The 17713-nt window shown below is 64.6% G+C and overlaps 3 protein-coding genes across 3 annotated transcripts; 1 reads left to right on the top strand and 2 right to left on the bottom strand.

Moving 5' to 3' along the window:
- Positions 1–1911: 1911 nt before the first annotated feature.
- Positions 1912–10479, top strand: ECEL1 (endothelin converting enzyme like 1). Its single transcript, XM_040613355.1, has 17 exons — positions 1912–2774; positions 4502–4570; positions 4730–4840; positions 5326–5418; positions 5668–5792; positions 6154–6376; positions 6527–6625; positions 6722–6796; positions 7285–7388; positions 7610–7668; positions 7828–7879; positions 8068–8135; positions 8224–8348; positions 8615–8680; positions 8911–9006; positions 9541–9617; positions 9832–10479. The coding sequence occupies exons 1-17, from the start codon at positions 2031–2033 to the stop codon at positions 9929–9931; spliced, it is 2286 nt and encodes a 761-aa protein (XP_040469289.1). The 5' UTR covers positions 1912–2030; the 3' UTR covers positions 9932–10479.
- Positions 10480–10606: 127 nt separating this feature from the next.
- LOC121097048 (intestinal-type alkaline phosphatase-like) lies at positions 10607–14568 on the bottom strand. Its single transcript, XM_040613781.1, has 11 exons — positions 13981–14568; positions 13320–13436; positions 13097–13212; positions 12676–12850; positions 12350–12522; positions 12127–12261; positions 11965–12037; positions 11745–11879; positions 11434–11625; positions 11185–11295; positions 10607–11096 (listed from the first exon to the last, which is right to left on the bottom strand). Exons 1-11 carry the CDS (start codon positions 14051–14053, stop codon positions 10834–10836), a joined length of 1563 nt encoding a protein of 520 aa, XP_040469715.1. The 5' UTR covers positions 14054–14568; the 3' UTR covers positions 10607–10833.
- Positions 14569–14747: 179 nt separating this feature from the next.
- LOC121096934 (intestinal-type alkaline phosphatase-like) lies at positions 14748–17449 on the bottom strand. Its single transcript, XM_040613574.1, has 9 exons — positions 17305–17449; positions 16760–17122; positions 16488–16660; positions 16280–16414; positions 16131–16200; positions 15878–16016; positions 15576–15784; positions 15317–15433; positions 14748–15133 (listed from the first exon to the last, which is right to left on the bottom strand). Exons 1-9 carry the CDS (start codon positions 17447–17449, stop codon positions 14847–14849), a joined length of 1638 nt encoding a protein of 545 aa, XP_040469508.1. The 3' UTR covers positions 14748–14846.
- Positions 17450–17713: the final 264 nt, after the last annotated feature.

The raw sequence follows: 17713 nt of genomic DNA, 5'->3' as shown, positions 1-17713 counted from the left end.
CGGCCCCGCCGCTCCGCCAGCCGCGGCGCGGGGCGCGGAGCGGAGCGCGGGGCGCGCAGCCGGACGGGCAGCGCCGGGCCGACCCGCCAGCAGCCCCGGGCAGCCTGCTGACATCCCCCAACAAGCCGGTGAGCACCCCCGAGCACCCCCCCGAGCATCCCGGGCAGCATCCCCGACCATCCCGGGCAGCGTCCCCCGACCATCCCGGGAGCATCCCCCAAGTGTCCCGGTGAGCAAGCGGTGAGCCACCCCCCGAGCACTCGCGGGCATCCCGGGCAGCAACCCGGGGAAAATCCCCTGAGCACCCCCCGAGTACCTGGTGGTGAGCACCCCGCGAGCAGCCCGGGGAGCACTCACCGAGCCTGCCGGAGAGCACCCCGCGAGCATCCCCCGAATATCCCGGGCATTACCCCGCGGAGCACTTCCCGAGCATCCCTCGAGCAAACCTCGAGCATCCCCCCGAGCAACCCTCGAGCAACCCCCGAGCACCACAGGCATCATCCCGGCGAGCACCTCCCGAGCATCCTGGCAAGCAGCTCCCCGAGCATCCTGGGCAGCATCCTCCGAGCATCCCGGGTAGCATCCCCCGTGAATCCTGAGCAGCGTCCTCGGGCACCCCCAAGCATCCCCCCAGCATCGTGGGCTGCATCCCGAGTAGCATCGACCGAGCATCCTGGGCAGCCCCCCCCGCCCCCCGCCCTCCCCCCCCGCCCCCCCATGCCCTCTCTCCCCTCCCCGAGCCGTGCAGCGCCCACTGCCAGCCCCGCAAACTTTCCAGCACCGGCAGCTCCCCGGCACGGGCACCGCCGGGCTGCCGTACCGGGGCACAACTTTGCCCAAGTTGCGGAGGGAGTGGGGGCTGCGGGGCTTGGGGGGTCCTGCCACGGGGATACCGACCACCTCCCAAATGGCTCTTTGTCCCCAGACTGTCCTCCCCCACCTGCAAATCTGGATGCTGTTCTGCACAAAGCAAGGCTTGGAGTCCTCTTTTGAAGCCCCCCACCCCATCTCTGCCCCCACCCTCCTTTCCCCATGGGTAGACCCCCTCCTCCTTGGCATGGCACACCTGCCAGACACCCCTGCAAGACACCCCTGCCCATCGGGCACCAGACAGCAGAAAGGGGTTGGGTGGATGGTGGTGGTGGTGGGGAAATGATGTGAGATGTCCATGGGGTCCAGGACTTCCCCCCCCCCCCCCCCCCCCCCCCCCAGAATGGAATTAACTTTGTGCACACATCACACGCTGCACCACAATTTGACACAACGCAATGCAACACGGCGCACCACGACCCAACCCAACACAATGCAATGCAACGCCACAGCGCAACGTGATGCACCCTGACGCAGGGCCACACAACCCGATCCAACCCACAACACCCCAACCCAATGCCTTCCCCCACGATAAATCTCCCCAAAGCCCCTCTTCCCCAAGCTACTCACCCCCCTCCATACCCCACCCAGAGGGACTAGCAGCCCCGTGCTCCCCCCCCCACCCCACCCCGAGACCAGGAAGGGCTGTCATGGAATGGTGTGAGAATGGGCTTGCTGGACCACCCCGGACATCCACCCAATGTGGGTGCTCTCACTGGTGCACTGGGTGCCTGTGGGGTGGGTGTGAGGGATGGAGGTGTGCCAGGGGCTGAAACCCACCTGGCATCACGCAGGCAAGACCCTGCCCTGTCACCAGAAGGGCTGGCAGAGGGGACAGCCATGGGGTAGAGCTGTCAGCAAGGTCACTGGTGGCACAGGGGCCAGTCCCAGTGATACCAGTGGGGCACACAGGCAGGGATGGTGATGCAGGTGGTGATGACAGCAATAAGCAACCCCCCCCCCCCCCTACTCCTTGCTCCTCCCAAAACCCCCCTCAACCACCTCCTCTGCCTTTTCCAGGAGCTTCCTGACTCACCCGGGCACTCTCCACCACCTCCCCGCAGCAGGCACAGCTCCAGTATGAACCGTAGGGTGTCCGAGCCTGCCCCCCGCCTACCTTGAGCCCCCAACTCCCGTGCTGCCTGCCGGGAGCCCCAGCCATGGAGAAGACCTACTCATTGACAGCCCACTACGACGAGTTTCAGGAGGTGAAGTATGTGAGCAAGTACCAGAGCGGCACCCTGCCCAACGGCTTCGCCCTCCAGCTGGGCACCGGAGCCAAGAAACGCCGTGGGGGGCTGCCACGCTGGAGCCGCCGGGAGGTCTGTCTGCTTTCAGGGCTGGTGTTTGCTGCGGGGCTCTGCGTCATCTTGACATGCATGTTGGTCCTCAAGTACCTGGCGGCTGAAGGGGACAGCTACTGCCTGGAGGGGTGCCAGGAGAAGAAGGCCTTCCTGCGGGCATCCCGCTTCCTGAGCGCCAACATGGATGCCACCATCGACCCCTGCCAGGACTTCTACTCCTTTGCCTGTGGTGGCTGGCTCCGGCGACACGGCATCCCTGAGGACAAGCTGGTGTACGGCACCATCGGGGCCATTGCCGAGCAGAACGAGGCCAAGCTGCGGGCGCTGCTGAGCCGCCCCGTGCGGCGCCGAGCCCCCGCCTCGGCCGAGAGGAAGGTCAAGGAGTTTTTCCGCTCATGCCTGGACCGAGCTGAGATTGACCGACTGGGCCCACGGCCCATGCTGGAGGTCATCAGGGAGTGTGGTGGCTGGGATGCCCCCCAAGGCCGCAGGGACATCAACGAGCTGCTCTATAAGACGCAGGGGGTCTACAGTGCTGCCGTGCTCTTCTCCCTCACCGTCAGCCTGGATGAGAGGAACACCTCCCGCTACATCATCCGGGTGAGGGCACCCTGCCCCTGGGGCTGCCCCCACCCCAGCCACCCGCCTGCACGCGGGACACCCACCTGGTGCCACTGTCCTCACTGTGGTGGCACCAGGTGCCTGCCTGGTGTGTGACTTGCTTGGCTGCAGCAGGCGGCAGGGCTGGGGACAGCCCCCGTCCCTGGGACCCCTCTGTCTCCCCAGCATTGGACCCCTCTGTCAGCCGGCCCTGGGTGAGGGTGGCATCTCCGGGACAGGGCTGGGGACACGGGGACATACTGAGTGAGGCAGTGCTGCCCACCTGGGAGCTGGGGACAGTCCAGCAGGGCACTAGGGTCTCCAGAGTGCTGGCAGCCAAGCCCCTCACCTTGGCATTCTGGCTGCCATCTGTACACTGGGGGCAAACCCTGGGTGGTGACGGGATGATGCCTGCCAGCTCCGCAGTTCTGGGCCAGGGTGCCAGTTTGCCCGTGGCTTTATTGGCCTTCCCCACCCCTGCCAGCCCATGTCCCTCACCCTGTGGTGCTACCAGGGCATGGGTGGGCTTTGTCTGAGTGGCCAAGCCTCAAGCACCCTTGGTGGGTGCAGGAGTGTGGTGGTGGGCACGGTGGGGGCACAGCAATGGCACAGCAGGGATGCCATGGTGGGCACGGTGGTGGGCATAGAGGGCCATGGTGGTGGCACAGCAGCAGAGGCACAGCGATGGCATGGTGGGGAACGCGGTGGTGAGCACGGAGGGAACATGGGGGTGGGCACGGCAGGGCCATGGGGGGCTGGCGGGGGACGACGACGTGGGCATGGGGGATGGCACACTGGGACTGCAGAAGCACCGTGGGGGGGACAGCGGTGGGGATGAGCCGCCCCGACCCCTGTGAGAGGTGGGGGTGTGGAGGGGGGGTGTGGGGGCTGGGGCGGGGGGTGTGGGGTGGGACCGAGGGGTGCGCGGGGCCGGGGCAGAGGGGCCGCGCTGCGGGCCGCCCGTGTGTGCGCTAGAGGGAGCGTGTGTCACAGGGCCGGGCGCGGGGCGGGGGCGCAGGTGTGCGCGGGGTGGGCCGCGGTGGGCGGGGGGAGATGGGGGCGAGGGCTGGGAGGGGTGAGGGTGGGCGGCGGGCCGAGGGGTGGGAAGGGGGCGGGGGGTGGGCTGTACGAGTGGCTTTGCTTTTGTGGTAAACCAAGGGGGGGGGGTGGTGATAGGGGAGGGGGTGCAGAAGGGCTGGGGTGCCTGCGAGGGTGCAGCTGTGCGCGTGGAGGGGGGACTGGTGGGGTGGGACACAGGGGGCGAGCCAGAGAGACAAGGGAAGGGTGTGTGTGTGCGTGTGTGCATGGGGGGCTGGGGGGTAAACTAGAGGGGGTGTGTGGGGGGAGCATGCCTAGGTGTGCATCGTGAGGGGTGAGCTACAGATGCGTGTGCGCATACACGTATGTGCAAGCATGTTCAGGTGTGTGATGTGTTAGAGGCTGTGGCTGCAGCTGCAGGACAGCAGGGAGAGCGTGTGCGAAGGGTGGGGGTGCTCATGCAGAGTGGCTCATCCCTGCAGCTGCCTGCTGCAGCTCCAACATCCTCTAGCAGGAGGGAAACTGAGGCACAGGACCTGTCCGTGCCCGGGGCTGACCCACCACACTGCCACTGCATGGCTCCCGGGGCACCGGGGGCTCCCTGCAATATGGGGGAAGGTGAGGGGTGCCTTGCTCAGCACAGCCCCCCCTTCCTCTGATCACCCACTGCCCCCATCTCTCCCCCCTAGATTGACCAGGATGGCCTGACTCTGCCAGAACGGACCCTCTACCTGGGGCAGGATGAAGAGAGTGAGAAGGTGAGGGGGGGCACACTGATGCTATGCGGATACCAGGAGAGAGACCAGCACCCAGCATGGGGTGGCAGACAGATGCCACCCCAGTGCCAGCAGTGCCAGGGGCTGGGGTGCCCGCAAGGCAGTGTGGAGCGGCACTCAGCATCCTTTCCCTCGGCACAGATCCTGGCTGCCTACCGGGTGTTCATGGAGCGGCTGCTCACCCTCCTGGGGGCTGAGCACGTGGAGCAGAAAGCCCAGGAGATCCTGCAGCTGGAGCAGCACCTCGCCAATGTGAGGGGGATGCCCACTCTGGGCTTTGGGGTGCCCCTGCCCAGCTCTTTGGCACCTTAGTGGCAGATCTTTGGGGACCTTCATGCCTGGTCCTAAGGGACCTCATCCCAATCCCCTTGGGAAATTCCCCTCCCAGCCCTCGGGGATCTTCATGCCTGGTCCTTGGGGATCCCAGCCCCTTGAGGACCATCTGGTAGATCCTCAGAAATCCCAGCTCCAACATCTTGACAACCCCCAGCCACAGCCCTTGGGACAACCACTCCAGCCCTTGGGGATTCCCATGTCCAGTCCTTGTGAGCCCACCCCAGGCCCTTGAGGGCTCCGTGTCAAGCTCTTCGGGACCCTATGACCCCCCTCAGGGCTCCACTGGCAGGAGTGGGTAGGGTCGGGGTCAGTAGTCCCTCTTGCCCTGGAGGTGTGCCCCATCCCTCTGCCACCCCCAAGGTGGGCAGCGGGATGGTGACAGCTGTGCTCACCCCGCGTAGATCACAGTGTCTGAGTACGATGATATGCGGAGGGATGTCAGCAGCATGTACCACAAAGTGACCCTGGGAGAGCTGCAGCGCATCACCCCCACGGTGAGTACCCCTGATGCCCAGCCTGCCACACCATGTCCCCCATCTCCCTGTGCCCCACGCTTGTCCCTGTCCCCCTGCTCCATGCCCTTGCTTCCCCACTGGGTAAGTCCACTTGAAGGTGATGACTCCACTCTGCACTTTCCTGGGTGGGAAGGGGTGGCGGGAGGCTGGAGAGCTTGGAGGGGCTTCCTTCCAGGTTGGCATGGAGGGGGGGTCCCTGTGCGCCCCTGATGGTACCTGCCCTGGCAGCTCAAGTGGAAGCGCTTGCTGGACCGCATCTTCCATGACAACTTCTCAGAGGAGGAGGAGGTGGTGCTGCTGGCCACTGACTATATGTACAAGGTGTCCGACCTCATCCGTGTGACGCCCGGCAGGTGAGGGGGGATGGCACCCCCTGTGCCCCCAGCACCTTCCCCAGCCTGGCAGGGGGTTGGTAATGGGGGTGGGCACAGGGCATCTGTGGCTGGTCTCCCCCTTCCCATCATCCCCATCCCGGGGAGGCCAGGCTAGGCACAGGGACCTCAGAAATTTCCTAGGTGAAGGCACAGATGCGAGCCCCACAGCACCCTGGTCATGCCTGGCCACCCCCCAAGTTAGAGGTCACCAGACTCATCACACAGCAGGGAGGGACACAATGCCAGCCTGTCCCTGTGCCCCCGTGCACGCTCCCCACTCTCCCTGTGTGCCTGGGGACATGCCCAGGGAGGGGACCTGATCTTGCCCCCCCGACACCAGGATCCTTCATAACTACATGCTGTGGCGCATTGTGGTGGTGCTGAGTGAGCACCTCTCCACTCCCTTCCGTGATGCCATCCACGAGCTCTCCAAGGAGATGGAAGGCAATGAGAAGCAGCTCGAGCTGGGCAAGATCTGCCTGAGCCAGGCCAACAAGCACTTCGGCATGGCCCTGGGTGCCCTCTTTGTCGAGGAGCACTTCTCCTCCGCCAGCAAAGCCAAGGTAGGTGATGCTGCCTGTGGGCACGAAGCCACTGTTCCTCCTGCTACCTTGCCAAGATGCCTAGTGCCACCAAGCACCCCACCGAGGGCTGTCTGGTGGGGTGACGGGTGGTGAGGATGTCATGCCAGCACCCACGGTGACCCACCACAGGTGCAGCAGCTGGTGGAGGACATCAAATACATACTGGACCAGCGCCTGGATGAGCTGGACTGGATGGATGAGGAGACACGGAGAGCGGCCAGGGCCAAGGTAGTGGCCCCCAGTGTGGATGCTGGCCCTTGCCCCTGCCATGGCCTGAGGGCACACAGGATGGGGGCCTGACCCCACCGCTTACTTTGCCTGCAGCTTCGATACATGATGGTGATGATTGGGTACCCTGATTTCCTGCTGAAGCCGGAGGCCATTGACAAGGAGTATGAGGCAAGGGGTGGCCCAGGACCAGGTGGGGGCGTGGGCACCTGGAGGGGCAGATGGTCCCCACATTTGCTTCAGGGCCTGCAGAGACCAGAATGGGGGGATGCCACCACAAAACAAGCCACCTCCTGGTAGCTTGTGCCCAGCACTTGCATGGTCACAGCCACCTGGGCAGTGCCGTACCATCCCCGGGGTCAGGAATGACATCTCCTTCCCTACACTGCACCCACCAGAGTTCAGCCCCATCCTCAGCAAGGGCTGGGGGTGCCCACATGGCCCAGAGACCCCACGGAGGCGATGGAGATGCAGCTGACAATGTGGGCACACAGCTTGGGACATTACACGCTTTTGTCACATCCAGCCCACAGCCACAACCCCACAGCCTCTGTCCCCACGGCTCACGGGGCTGGGAGGGCACCCCGGCCCTGCTCCCTGCGCTCTTAGGGCTGGCTTTTGGGGCTGGCATACGTTCTGATGTGGCCGTGCCCTCCCAGTTTGAGGTGGATGAGAAAACCTACTTCAAGAACATCCTCAACAGCATCGCCTTCAGCATCAGGCTCTCGGTGAAGAAGATCCGGCAGGAGGTGGACAAGTCTGCGTGGGTATCCCCATGCCCTAGGGGGAGAGGGGGCATGGGGGGCAGAGCATGGCCCCACCAATGCCCCCTGTCCCCATGCCTGCTTGCACCCCACAGGGTGTAGGCGGGAGGGCACCGGGAAAGCCAGGAATGTCCCCCTATCCCCTAGCTGTTCAAGGGGGTGACATTTCCGTGCCCCCCCCAGTGCCCCCGCAGCCTGGCACCGCTGTCTCTCCCTGCAGGTGGCTGCTGCCTCCCCAGGCGCTGAACGCCTACTACCTGCCCAACAAGAACCAGATGGGTGAGGCATTGCCCAGCCCCCCGGCTCGGCCTGGGGTGGGGGGTGTGAGGAGGGCCTGGGGTGGGGGGCACAGCGCAGGGTCCCCTGGCACCAGGTAATGCTGTGGGTGGGTACAGGGCAGGGTGCCCCCCCAACAGCAATGCTCTCCTGTGTCCCCAGTGTTCCCTGCTGGCATCCTGCAGCCCACCCTCTACGACCCCCAGTTCCCGCAGTGAGTGTGGGGCTGGGGCATGGCCGGGGGGAGCCAGGGCAGGGGCTGGGGCTGGGGTATGTGGCTGGGGACAGGGGTATGGCTGGGGGGTGCCAGGGAAGAGTATGGGGGTGTCAGGTCCTGGGGTCACCACCGTCCCTGCCAGCACCAAGACCTCCACCCTCTCACCTCTGCTCCCTGCCCAACAGGTCGCTGAACTACGGTGGGATCGGCACCATTATCGGGCATGAGCTGACCCATGGCTACGATGACTGGGGTGAGTGACCCCCCCACCTCATACCAGGGTGGGAAGTGGGTGGGCTGGGGTCCCTTGGGACTACTGGTGGTGGTGGTTGCCTCGGCAGGGGGACAGTACGACCGGCACGGGAACCTGGTGCACTGGTGGACAGAGCGGTCATACAGCAAGTTCCTGAAGAAGGCACAGTGTATCGTCAACCTCTACGACAACTTCACTGTCTACAACCAGCGGGTGAGACCCCCTCACCCACCGGGCAATGCCCCGGCACCTGCTGCCCTAGGGGGGGGGGTCCCCGCCGCTCCGTCGCTGGGGCTGGGTGCCTGCAGGAGAGCATGGCTCTGCGCTGCCCAGCACCGAGACCCAACAACTCATCACACCTCAGCTGGGAAATGGGTGGGGGCAACTGAGGCAGAGCCTCGGTGCCAGGGTGAGGATGGGGGGGTGCCTGGCTGGGGAGGACATTTCTGCTCACCCCATCGTCTCTCCTCTCTTGGCAGGTGAATGGCAAACACACGCTGGGGGAGAACATTGCTGACATGGGGGGGCTCAAACTCGCCTACTACGTAAGTGTCCACCCACCCTGGCGTGTCATCGCTCTGGCAGGACCATCGGGTGGCTGCTGATGCCATCCCCACTGAGTGGGCAGGAGACACTCCCCCAGCCCCATCTTGCTCCCTGCAGCAGGGAGTGGGCATGATCCTGCTTGCTGGTTTCTGGGGAGTTTGGAGGGGGAGGGTTGGGGCAGGTTTAGGGGGGTTCCCAGGCCATGCTGAGGGCACCCCTTGTTCTCCAGGCCTACCAGAAATGGGTGCGAGAGCACGGCCCCGAGCACCCCCTGCACCAACTGAAATACACACACGACCAGCTCTTCTTCATTGCCTTTGCCCAGGTAAGCCCCTGCCCTCCCCACATGTGTCGCATACTGGGGGGGGGGTTTACCCGGTGTGGGGCAGGTGGCCCAAAGGGAAGGAGTTATTGCCCTGGGGGACCTGGTGCCTATGGCCAGGAGCTGGGCTCAGCTGATCAGCAGGTCCTGGGCTCAGGGTAGAGGGCTCAGCCCTGCAAGGAGCACTCTGTGCTGCCCTGCCGCTCCTGGGGACCCTACAATAACAAACGTGTCCCCCTATCACCTCCAGAGAACCCACAGTAACAAACGCACATGACTCCAAACTTCTAGGAGACCCTACAGCCAAGCAGCTCACAACCCCAGGAGACCCTACAACAACAAATATGCCTCCATGCTCTCCCAACCCATCTATACCACATACACAGGCTCGCAGGGGACCTACGATAACAGCATCGCTGCCCTAATCCCCCAGCAGCCAGAATGGCCATTGTGCCCCAGGGGGTGCCAGGACCGCGTGGACCCTGGCAGCTGCAGTGCTCCATCCAGCTCACCCACGGGAACCTTTCTCCCCTGCAGAACTGGTGCATCAAGCGGAGATCCCAGTCCATCTACCTGCAGGTGCTGACGGACAAGCACGCCCCAGAGCACTACAGGTATCGCCTGACCTTCCCCACGGCTGGTGGTGCCACGCAAAGTGGGGTGGGCACCCTCTGGGGTGCTGGCACCAGCAGGTTTTGGGTGGATATGCCTGGGGCAGGGGATGGGGTGCTGCTGGGGTAGGCAGGTGCCCCAAGTGGTGTGCGTGACAGAGGTGGGGGGGGACAGGGGGTGCCCAGCTCTGAGTTGCCCCCTTCTCTTTCCTGGCAGGGTCCTAGGCAGCGTCTCACAGTTTGAGGAGTTTGGACGGGTTTTCCACTGCCCCAAGAACTCGCCCATGAACCCGGTGCACAAGTGCTCGGTGTGGTGAGGCCGTTTCTCCCTGCAGCAGGCTGGCACACCCCATCCCCATCCCTGCCTGACTCCCACCCTGTGCCTGCTCCCCACCTCCCCCATCTCCCCTTCCTACTCTCCAGGTAAAAGGGGCACCCCCAGGTGACACAGGGGGTCATCCCCCCAAAGACTGGCAACACCAGAGGGGTGGAGGCAGTGGGGAGACACGGGGTGGGCATGAGCTCATGCCCAGAGGCAATCAGCCTCCTGCCCATCTCCTTCCTATCCACTGCCCAGTGCACTGGAGGGCCCTGAGTCCCCACGGAGGAACCAGGGCACACCCAGGTGCTCATCCACCCCGTCTTCCATCCACCCCCCTCAAATCCTTCCCCCAGCCCAGCACCAGCTAAGGCAGGGACAGTGAACCAGAGACTGTGGGGCTGCCCCACACCAAAAGATTCCCCCTGCCTGGTGCCCTCCCCAGCATCCCCCACGCCAGCCCCATCCTGTCCCCGCAGCAGCCCTGCCGGCCGTGGGGCGCAGTGGGCAGAGCTTGGGGCTGGGCGATGCCAGCCTGCCCGGGCAGCGCAGGGACACGGGCGCCCGCTGTATTTTTCGCTGATGTTTCTGGTCAATAAAGCACTGGATAAGCTGGGTGGGTGCAAAGGGCTGTGGCTGGGGGATGGGCAGCAGCGGACAGCACCCACCCACCGCACGACACGCCTGTCCCACCAGTGTCACACCACACCTTTATTAATCACCGAGTGCCCTGTGTGAGTGGCACTGGCCCACCCCGTGCCTGGGATGTGGTGCCTTATGGCTGCCGCATCCAGACCAGGGATGCTCCAAAAAGCTGCCACCCGCCCGCGCGTGCCGCAGCCACGGGGAGCGGGATCCCCCGCGTCCGGCAGTGCTGTGGGGTGCCCTGGGGCCGCGGGATCAGTGGAAGAGGGGCAGGAGGAGGGTGGGCAGGAGCAGGGCCAGGGGGGTGGCACGGGTGCTGGGGGCAGAGCCCCGCTGGCGGCAGGCAGTGTAGGGCTCGAGGCAGGCGGCATAGGCCATGGCGTGGGCCACGTAGGTCTGCTCCTGCACCCCGTGGAAGAGGTGGGCCATGGGGCCTTTGGCCAGGATGGCCACGTCTTCACCACCATGGGTCTCTGAGCTGAGGAGCACGGCTGCCTGCTGCAAGTAGTCGTACTGCGCTGGGGAGGGGGAAGAAATGGGTGAGGGCAGCAGCGCGGTGGTCCTGAACCCTGTCCCACCACCTGGCCACGGTCCCTGTGCCCTCACCAGCTGTGTCCTCATCCACATCAGTCCGGCTGGTGCCTGGGTAGCCTGGTCCATTCCCGTAGAGGATGGATGTGTAATTCTTCTTGTCACTGGCTTTGCTTGGGGCCAGACCTGGGGGAGGGGGCGACGAAGGGGGGGTCAGCCAAGAAATTCCCATATCACCCCTCCGGCCGCAGCCAGGGTGCCCTGGAGCCAGCAGTGCCCAGCACAAGACCATGCCCCAGTCTTGGTGGCTGGGCAGAGCCCTACCGAAGATGGAGGAGCCACGCAGGGTGTAGCCACCAAAGGAGAAGACGTGTGAGTGGTCAGCGGTGACGACGGTGAGTGTCTGCGCCTCGTCTGTCAGCGCGTTTGCCCGCTCAATGGCCCGGTCAAACTCCACTGCCTCTGTCAGTGCCTTATGGGCTGTACCGTCGTGGTGGCCGTGGTCAATCCTGCCGCCTGCAGACGGGTGCCCACAGTGGGCTGGGGACCGATGGCAGCACCCCCACCTCTTACCCACACCCCAGGATGTGGGACCCCCCCCCTCGCCTGCCCCAGAGGCACTGGGCCTGACTTATCTTCCACGAAGAGGTAGAAGCCATTGGGGTTCCTGCTCAGGATGGTGATGGCTGCTTCCATCATCTCAGTGAGTGATGGGTCCAGGGTGGTGTCACGCACCAGGTTGTACTTCATGTCCGCGGGTTCAAAGAGACCTGGGAGGGGACACGTTGGGGACAGTCTCAATGTCTGCATGCATCCCGGTGGCTGTTGGGTCCTGGTGCATGGAACATTTGTTACCCATCAAATAGTTCACACTGGGGTCAGCAGCAGCAGCCAGCAGCCCCGTCCTGTTCCAGACGTAGCGGGCACCCTGTACGCAATTCCCACAGGGGGTTAGTGGATGCCTGGATCTGTGCTTGGGGGTGGTGGGCAGAGGACTGTCCCCACCACGTCACCCACCGGCCGTGCCTCCAGCCACATGTTGATGAGGTTATTCCCATCCTCACGTATCCCATTCTGGCTCCTGTAGATGGGATACTCAGGGTCCGGTGTCCCCACAGGGGTCATGTATTTCCGACCGCCCCCCAGGATCACCTGGAGGGGATGAGATGGGTGCAGCGTTAGTGGGAGTGCGAGCAGGGGGCCTGGCCCTGCTCCCCCTCTCCCACATGTGGATGCTCACGTTGATGTCAACGTTGTGGACCAACTGCCAGGCGATGTCCTTGCAGCCCTGTTTGCGGGCATCCATGGGCATGCTGGCATCCGCGTACCAGTTGCGGTCCACCACGTGTGCATAGGTCCCCGAGGGCGACGCATGCTGCACCCGTGTTGTTGTCACGATGCCCACTGCCTTCCCTGCCACCACCACCCCAGTCAGGCCCTATGAAGGGCAACACAGGGTCCCCCACCGCCAAGCCCTGGGATGCTCAGGGAGGGGGAAGAGGAGCAGCCCTGGCATGACACCCCTTGTCCCCGTGGGTTCCCCCCTAGCCCTGCACGCCCCGTTACCGGCTTTGCGAGCTCGCTCCAGCACTGAGATCACCTCGTTGCCTGCAGTGGTGTTGCACTGCAAGTAGCGGGCGGCTGCGCTCAGTCCCACCGTCTTGTAGTTGCCCTTCACCCCGCAGAGGTAGGCTGTGGCTGTCCCCGCGCTGTCGGGGACCTGCCGGTCCACATTGTACGTCTGTTGAGGACACACGCCAGGCTCAGAACAGGGGGCAGTTGGCAGAAGCACCCAGCAGGATGCCTCCCCAGCACCCCTTGCCATGCATGTTCACCCACCTGAGGACAAGAGCGGGATGGGCAGGGATCTTAGGCATCCCATACGTGCATCCCTGGGGTGCTTTTGTGCCAGCAGCCCCATGGGCATCACTGTGGCCCCATGCCCAGCATCACCCTGCCCCCACGCACAGTGTGGTGGGGTATTTACCTTGGAGAGAGCCACGTAGGGGAAAGCATCCAGGGCGAGGGGGGTCTCGGGGCCCAGGTTCCCCTGCTCCTGCCCCTTTAGGATGCGGGTGGCCGTGATGGTGGGGATCCCGAATCCTGGTTGAGGAGGGAGTGTCCTGGTCACTCTCTGCACCAGGTGGCCTCCCTGCATCCCACTCCACGGGGCACCCAGCTTGCCCACCAGGAGTGCCAGCAGGACTCACCATCCCCGAGGAAGAGGATGAGGTTTTTGGCTTGGTTTATCCTGGGCTGGATCTTGAAGGAGGCTTCGATGGCTGCAGCTGCCTGCTTGTTCCAAAAGGATGGCTTCTCCTCCTCCTCTGGGACAGGGCAGCACCCATCAGTCCCAGCTCACCAGCACCTGCACCGCTGCGGCACCCATATCCCTGGGGTACCCACATCCCAGGGTTATTTACTCCCTGGGCATCCCCACGCTGGGGCCTCCTCTAACACAGACTGAGAGGGTCAGGGTGCTGTTTGAGGCCGGAGGAGACCATGTGGGCTTGCACCCACTGCCCGTCCCCCAAGGGCCCTGGGGCAGGGAAGGAGAGAGGCAGCAAAACCAGACACACTGGGGAGTGATCCGGCAGGTAGGATGGGGCCATGGTGGTGGGTGGAGCGGGCACTTCTCCCAGACACTCCCAGCACATAAACAAGCAGGAACCTGACCTCACAGGGGAAAACTGGCTCAAAGACCCCAGAAAAGCAAAGGTAACCACCATTAATCCTGGGCAGCCCCTTCTCCCCTCCCCAACCGCGCCCTGTGGCCAGCCAGGCTGGTGGGGCTGGTGCCCTGCCAGGTGCCCCGCTTCCCCAGGCACCCACTGCAGCCAGCCGGACACCCATCCCTATCCTTGCTCCCACCTGGGATGGCGGCAGTAGTGCTGATCCCTGCCCAGAGGCCCAGGCACAGGGCGAGGGGTGCCAGGAGCTTCATGGTGAGATCTGGTAGCCCAACACCGCTGGCAATGACTGCAACTCTAGTAGATCGGGGAAGGGACTTTGGACCAGGGTCAGCCCTTGCAGGGTGTGTGGAGGGGTTTGTCAGCTGGCACAAAGGCCATGGGACTGGCTGCTGGCACCTCCTTGGCACACCACCTTATTGCTGCTGGGGGACAGACAGACTTGGGGCGCAAACCGATGCAGGGGCAAGAGGATGGGCAGTGGCCGGCAGGCATCATTGCCTGCCCCAGCTACAGTGCTGCAGTGCCAGGCAGGGCTGTGCTGGGGGTGACACAGGCAGCGCTGAGCATCCGACCTGGGAGGATGGGGGGTTCAGGAGCACCTGGGGTCACCGAGCAGCCCTGCTCTCTGCCCAGCGCTTCCTCGAGCAATAAATCCACAGACAGGACTAAAACTCTGCTCTTTTCTCAGCCCTTGCTGGTACCGATGCTGGTGTACTGTGCCCCAGCCTGGCAAAGCTGGGGAGGGGGTGGCTCCCCTCACCCTCATTTCATCACCTCCTTTACTCCAACACTGGTCCTGGGGGGTGGGGGGGGGAAGTAGAAGCCTTGACCACTTGGGGAAACTGAGGCACTGGAAGCACTTTAGAAGGCAACTGTCGCTGCAAACCCTCGCACAGCAGATGGAGTTGAACAACCTGTGTTTTATTGCATCCCTTGATCCTGGCCACAGCAGGGACCTGGCTGCCAAGACCCTCGATGGAGTGTCTGGGGGTCACTCGTTGGGGCTGGGCAGCCCAGGTTGAAGTCGGGCTTGTCCAGGGGCTCTCAGCCCCCCACCATGTGGGCAGCCAGGCAGAGGGCCAGGAGGGCGAGCAGGGGGTGTGGGGAGCACTGGGTGCCGTGGGAGGCCCTGCGGGCTGCCCTGCACCCGGGCTCAGCAGCGTAGGGCTCGAGGCAGGCGGCGTACGCCATGGCATGGGCGATGTAGTGCTGCTCCTGCACCCCGTGGAAGAGGTGGGCCATGGGGCCCTGGGCCAGCACCACCACGTCCTCCCCGCTGTGGGTCTCCACCTCCAGAGGCACGGCTGCCTGCTGCCTGTAGTCCTTGTCCTCTGCACGGGGGCAGGAGAAATAGGGGGGGGTGGTGGGGTGGTGGGCAGCAGGGTGCCCTGCTTGTCGTAGGTCCTGCCCAGCCACGCAGTGGTACCAGGACCCCGTGCAGCCCCAGTGGCCATGCCCATGGGCTGCTGCCCCCACCACCCCGTGCCCCCATCCCATCCCCAGCTGACTCCTACCTGCAGTGGGGAGGCTGGCGGCTGGGCGGCCCCCATCACGGATGCTGTAGCCAGGACCGTTGCCATAGAGGATGCTGGTGTAGGCTCTCTTGTCCTTGGCTTTCTTGGGGGCCAGCCCTGGCACAGGGAAAGACATTGTCAACCCCTGTCCCAGCCAGGTACCATTCCCCAGCTCCCCACCTTGGCCAGCTCAGCCTCCGGTGGGAACAAAAGGGGGAGGTGGGAACAGGGATGCTCACTGCCCCTGCCTGAGACCCACCAAAGATGGAGGTGCCACGCAGCGTGTTGCCCCCAAAGGTGAAGACATGGGAGTGATCGGCTGTCACGATGGTCAAGGTGTCGGAGGGGGAGGTAAGCTCACCAGCCCGTGCCACTGCCCGGTCCAGCATGACAGCCTCCATCAGCGCCTGCTTGGCCCTGCCGCTGTGGTGGCCATGGTCGATCCTGCCACCTGCATGCGGAACATGACTGTCACCCTTTCCCTGGTCTCCTGGGATGCCCACCTGCTCCCAGGACCCACATCCCACCCCAGCCCCAGCCACGCTGCCCTCCTGGGGCTACTCATCTTCCACGAAAAGGAAGAAGCCATTGGGGTTCCTGCGCAGGATGCGGATGGCCTTCTCTGTCATCTCCACGATGGAGGGGTCTGTGGAGGTGTTGCGGTTCAGCTCATACTTCATGTCCTTGGGCTCAAAAAGGCCTTGGGGAGTGGGGTGGGGGGTCCATGTCAGTGCTGCTTCGTGCCCTGGCCAGCACCCCCACAGTAGGGAGGAGGAGGACGCGTCGCTGGTTGTGTAGGCAACGATGCTCTTACCCATCAGGTGGCTCACAGAGTCCTCCTCGACCGCATCCAGGCCCTTCTTGTCCCAGACGTAGCGGGCGCCCTGCCAGCGAGAACAAAGCCGGTGCCAAGGGTACGTGCGCCCTGCCTGGCGCCACATCCCCTCCGCCCCGGCGCAGTACCTGCTTGGCGCTCAGCCATTCCGCAATCAAGTTGAGGCCATCCTTCCTGGTACCATTCTGAGCCGGGTCCTCCGGGTACTCAGGGTCTGGGGTCCGCTTGGGGGTCATGTACATCCTCCCGCCACCCAGGATCACCTGCTGGGGAGCTCAGCAGACCCTCCCAGTGCTCCCCACGTCCCCTCCCTCCCACGCCCGCTCCCCAGCTCACGTTGATATCCGTGTTGTGCACCAGCTGATAGGCGATGTCCTTGCAGCCATCCCGCAACGCCTCCTTGGGCATGTCGGCGTCGGCGTACCAGCTCCGGCTGGCCGAGTGGGCATAGGCTGCCCCAGGGGATGCGTGCTGCACCCGCGTGGTCGTCACGATGCCCACCGACTTGCCTGCGGTGCGGGCAAGGGTTTACAGGGACCCCCTCCAGCCCTGCACGGCACAGGATGGCCATGCCAGGCTCTCCGGCAGGGTTGCCTGCTGCCCCGTACCCGCTAGCCTGGCCCGATGCAGGACGGAGTCCACCTCATTGCCAAAGGCGGTGCGGCATTTGCCGTAGACAGCCGCCCCACTCAGCCCCAGCGTCTTGGCATTGGTCTTCACCCCGCAGAGGTAGGCTGTGCCCGTGCCAGCGCTGTCGGGCACCTGCCGGTCGATGGTGTAGGTCTGGAGGCAAGCGGGGGCCGGTGGGTTTCGGGCAGGGCCAGCAGGGCCAGCCCCCGGCACTGCCCCACTCACCTTGGCCAGCGCCACGTGGGGAAAGGTCTCCATGGCCAAGATGCTCTCCTCGCCCGAGCCGCCGGCCAGCTGCCCCTTGTAGATCCGAGCTGCCGACATGGTGGGCAGCCCCATGCCTGCGGGCACGGCAGAGCCACGGGGTGGCAAGGGGCCGGGACCAGGGACGGTCCTGTGCTCCCCAGGCATTACCCGGGGCTGGCCAGGGAGGAGGGGACCTGCACCAGCCCCACCTTCCCACCAGCCACGTCCCCTGGCTGCTGTGGAGCTGCCGGGCCTGGCTGGGACCCTGGGGACTCACCGTCACCCATGAAGAGGATGATGTTTTTGGCCGGCCGTGCTGCCGGCTGCAACGCCAGGGCTGACTCCAGCCTCCTCCTGGCCCCTTCATTCCAGTAGCCCGGGGTCTTCTCGGTATCTGGAGGTGAAAGCAGAGCTGGGGGCATGGGGGTGCACTGGGCACCCTAAGGGTCCCCAGGGGCGACACCCCTGAGGGACCAGGGTGGGCATCTCCACCCAAGGTGATTTCAGCTGCTGTGAGCCCCTCCGTGGGGGCCTCGGCGGGGCCAGGAGCCCTTTGGGGACCAGCCCAGTCTTTGGCAGCCCTTGGCCTTGCCCAGAGCCCATCTGCAGAGGGGGAAACTGAGGCACGGTTTGCCGGGGAAGCAGAGGGGACGAGGTGCCCATGCCTCAGCCCCCCGCAGCAAGTC

This window comes from Falco naumanni, chromosome 13 (assembly GCF_017639655.2).
Source record: "Falco naumanni isolate bFalNau1 chromosome 13, bFalNau1.pat, whole genome shotgun sequence".
NCBI lineage: Eukaryota > Metazoa > Chordata > Aves > Falconiformes > Falconidae > Falco > Falco naumanni.
The sequence above is the reverse complement of the archived record's forward strand: the minus strand, read 5'-3'. Positions and strand labels throughout refer to the sequence as shown.

Bases quoted from the DNA above. Each gene is read 5' to 3' on its own strand.
- LOC121096934 (XM_040613574.1), bottom strand. From the start codon at position 17,449: ATGCCCCCAGCTCTGCTTTCACCTCCAGATACCGAGAAGACCCCGGGC. The intron at 15,434-15,575 runs GTGGGTCTCAGG...TCCCTGTGCCAG, and splicing joins GCGTGGCACCTCCATCTTTG to GGCTGGCCCCCAAGAAAGCC. The intron at 15,134-15,316 runs GTAGGAGTCAGC...GCCCCCGTGCAG, and splicing joins CGCCAGCCTCCCCACTGCAG to AGGACAAGGACTACAGGCAG.
- LOC121097048 (XM_040613781.1), bottom strand. From the start codon at position 14,053: ATGAAGCTCCTGGCACCCCTCGCCCTGTGCCTGGGCCTCTGGGCAGGG. The intron at 13,437-13,980 runs GTGGGAGCAAGG...GCCCTGTCCCAG, and splicing joins CACTACTGCCGCCATCCCAG to AGGAGGAGGAGAAGCCATCC. The intron at 13,213-13,319 runs GTGAGTCCTGCT...CTCCTCAACCAG, and splicing joins CATCCTCTTCCTCGGGGATG to GATTCGGGATCCCCACCATC.
- ECEL1 (XM_040613355.1), top strand. From the start codon at position 2,031: ATGGAGAAGACCTACTCATTGACAGCCCACTACGACGAGTTTCAGGAG. The intron at 7,880-8,067 runs GTGAGTGTGGGG...CCTGCCCAACAG, and splicing joins TACGACCCCCAGTTCCCGCA to GTCGCTGAACTACGGTGGGA. The intron at 9,618-9,831 runs GTATCGCCTGAC...CTTTCCTGGCAG, and splicing joins CACGCCCCAGAGCACTACAG to GGTCCTAGGCAGCGTCTCAC.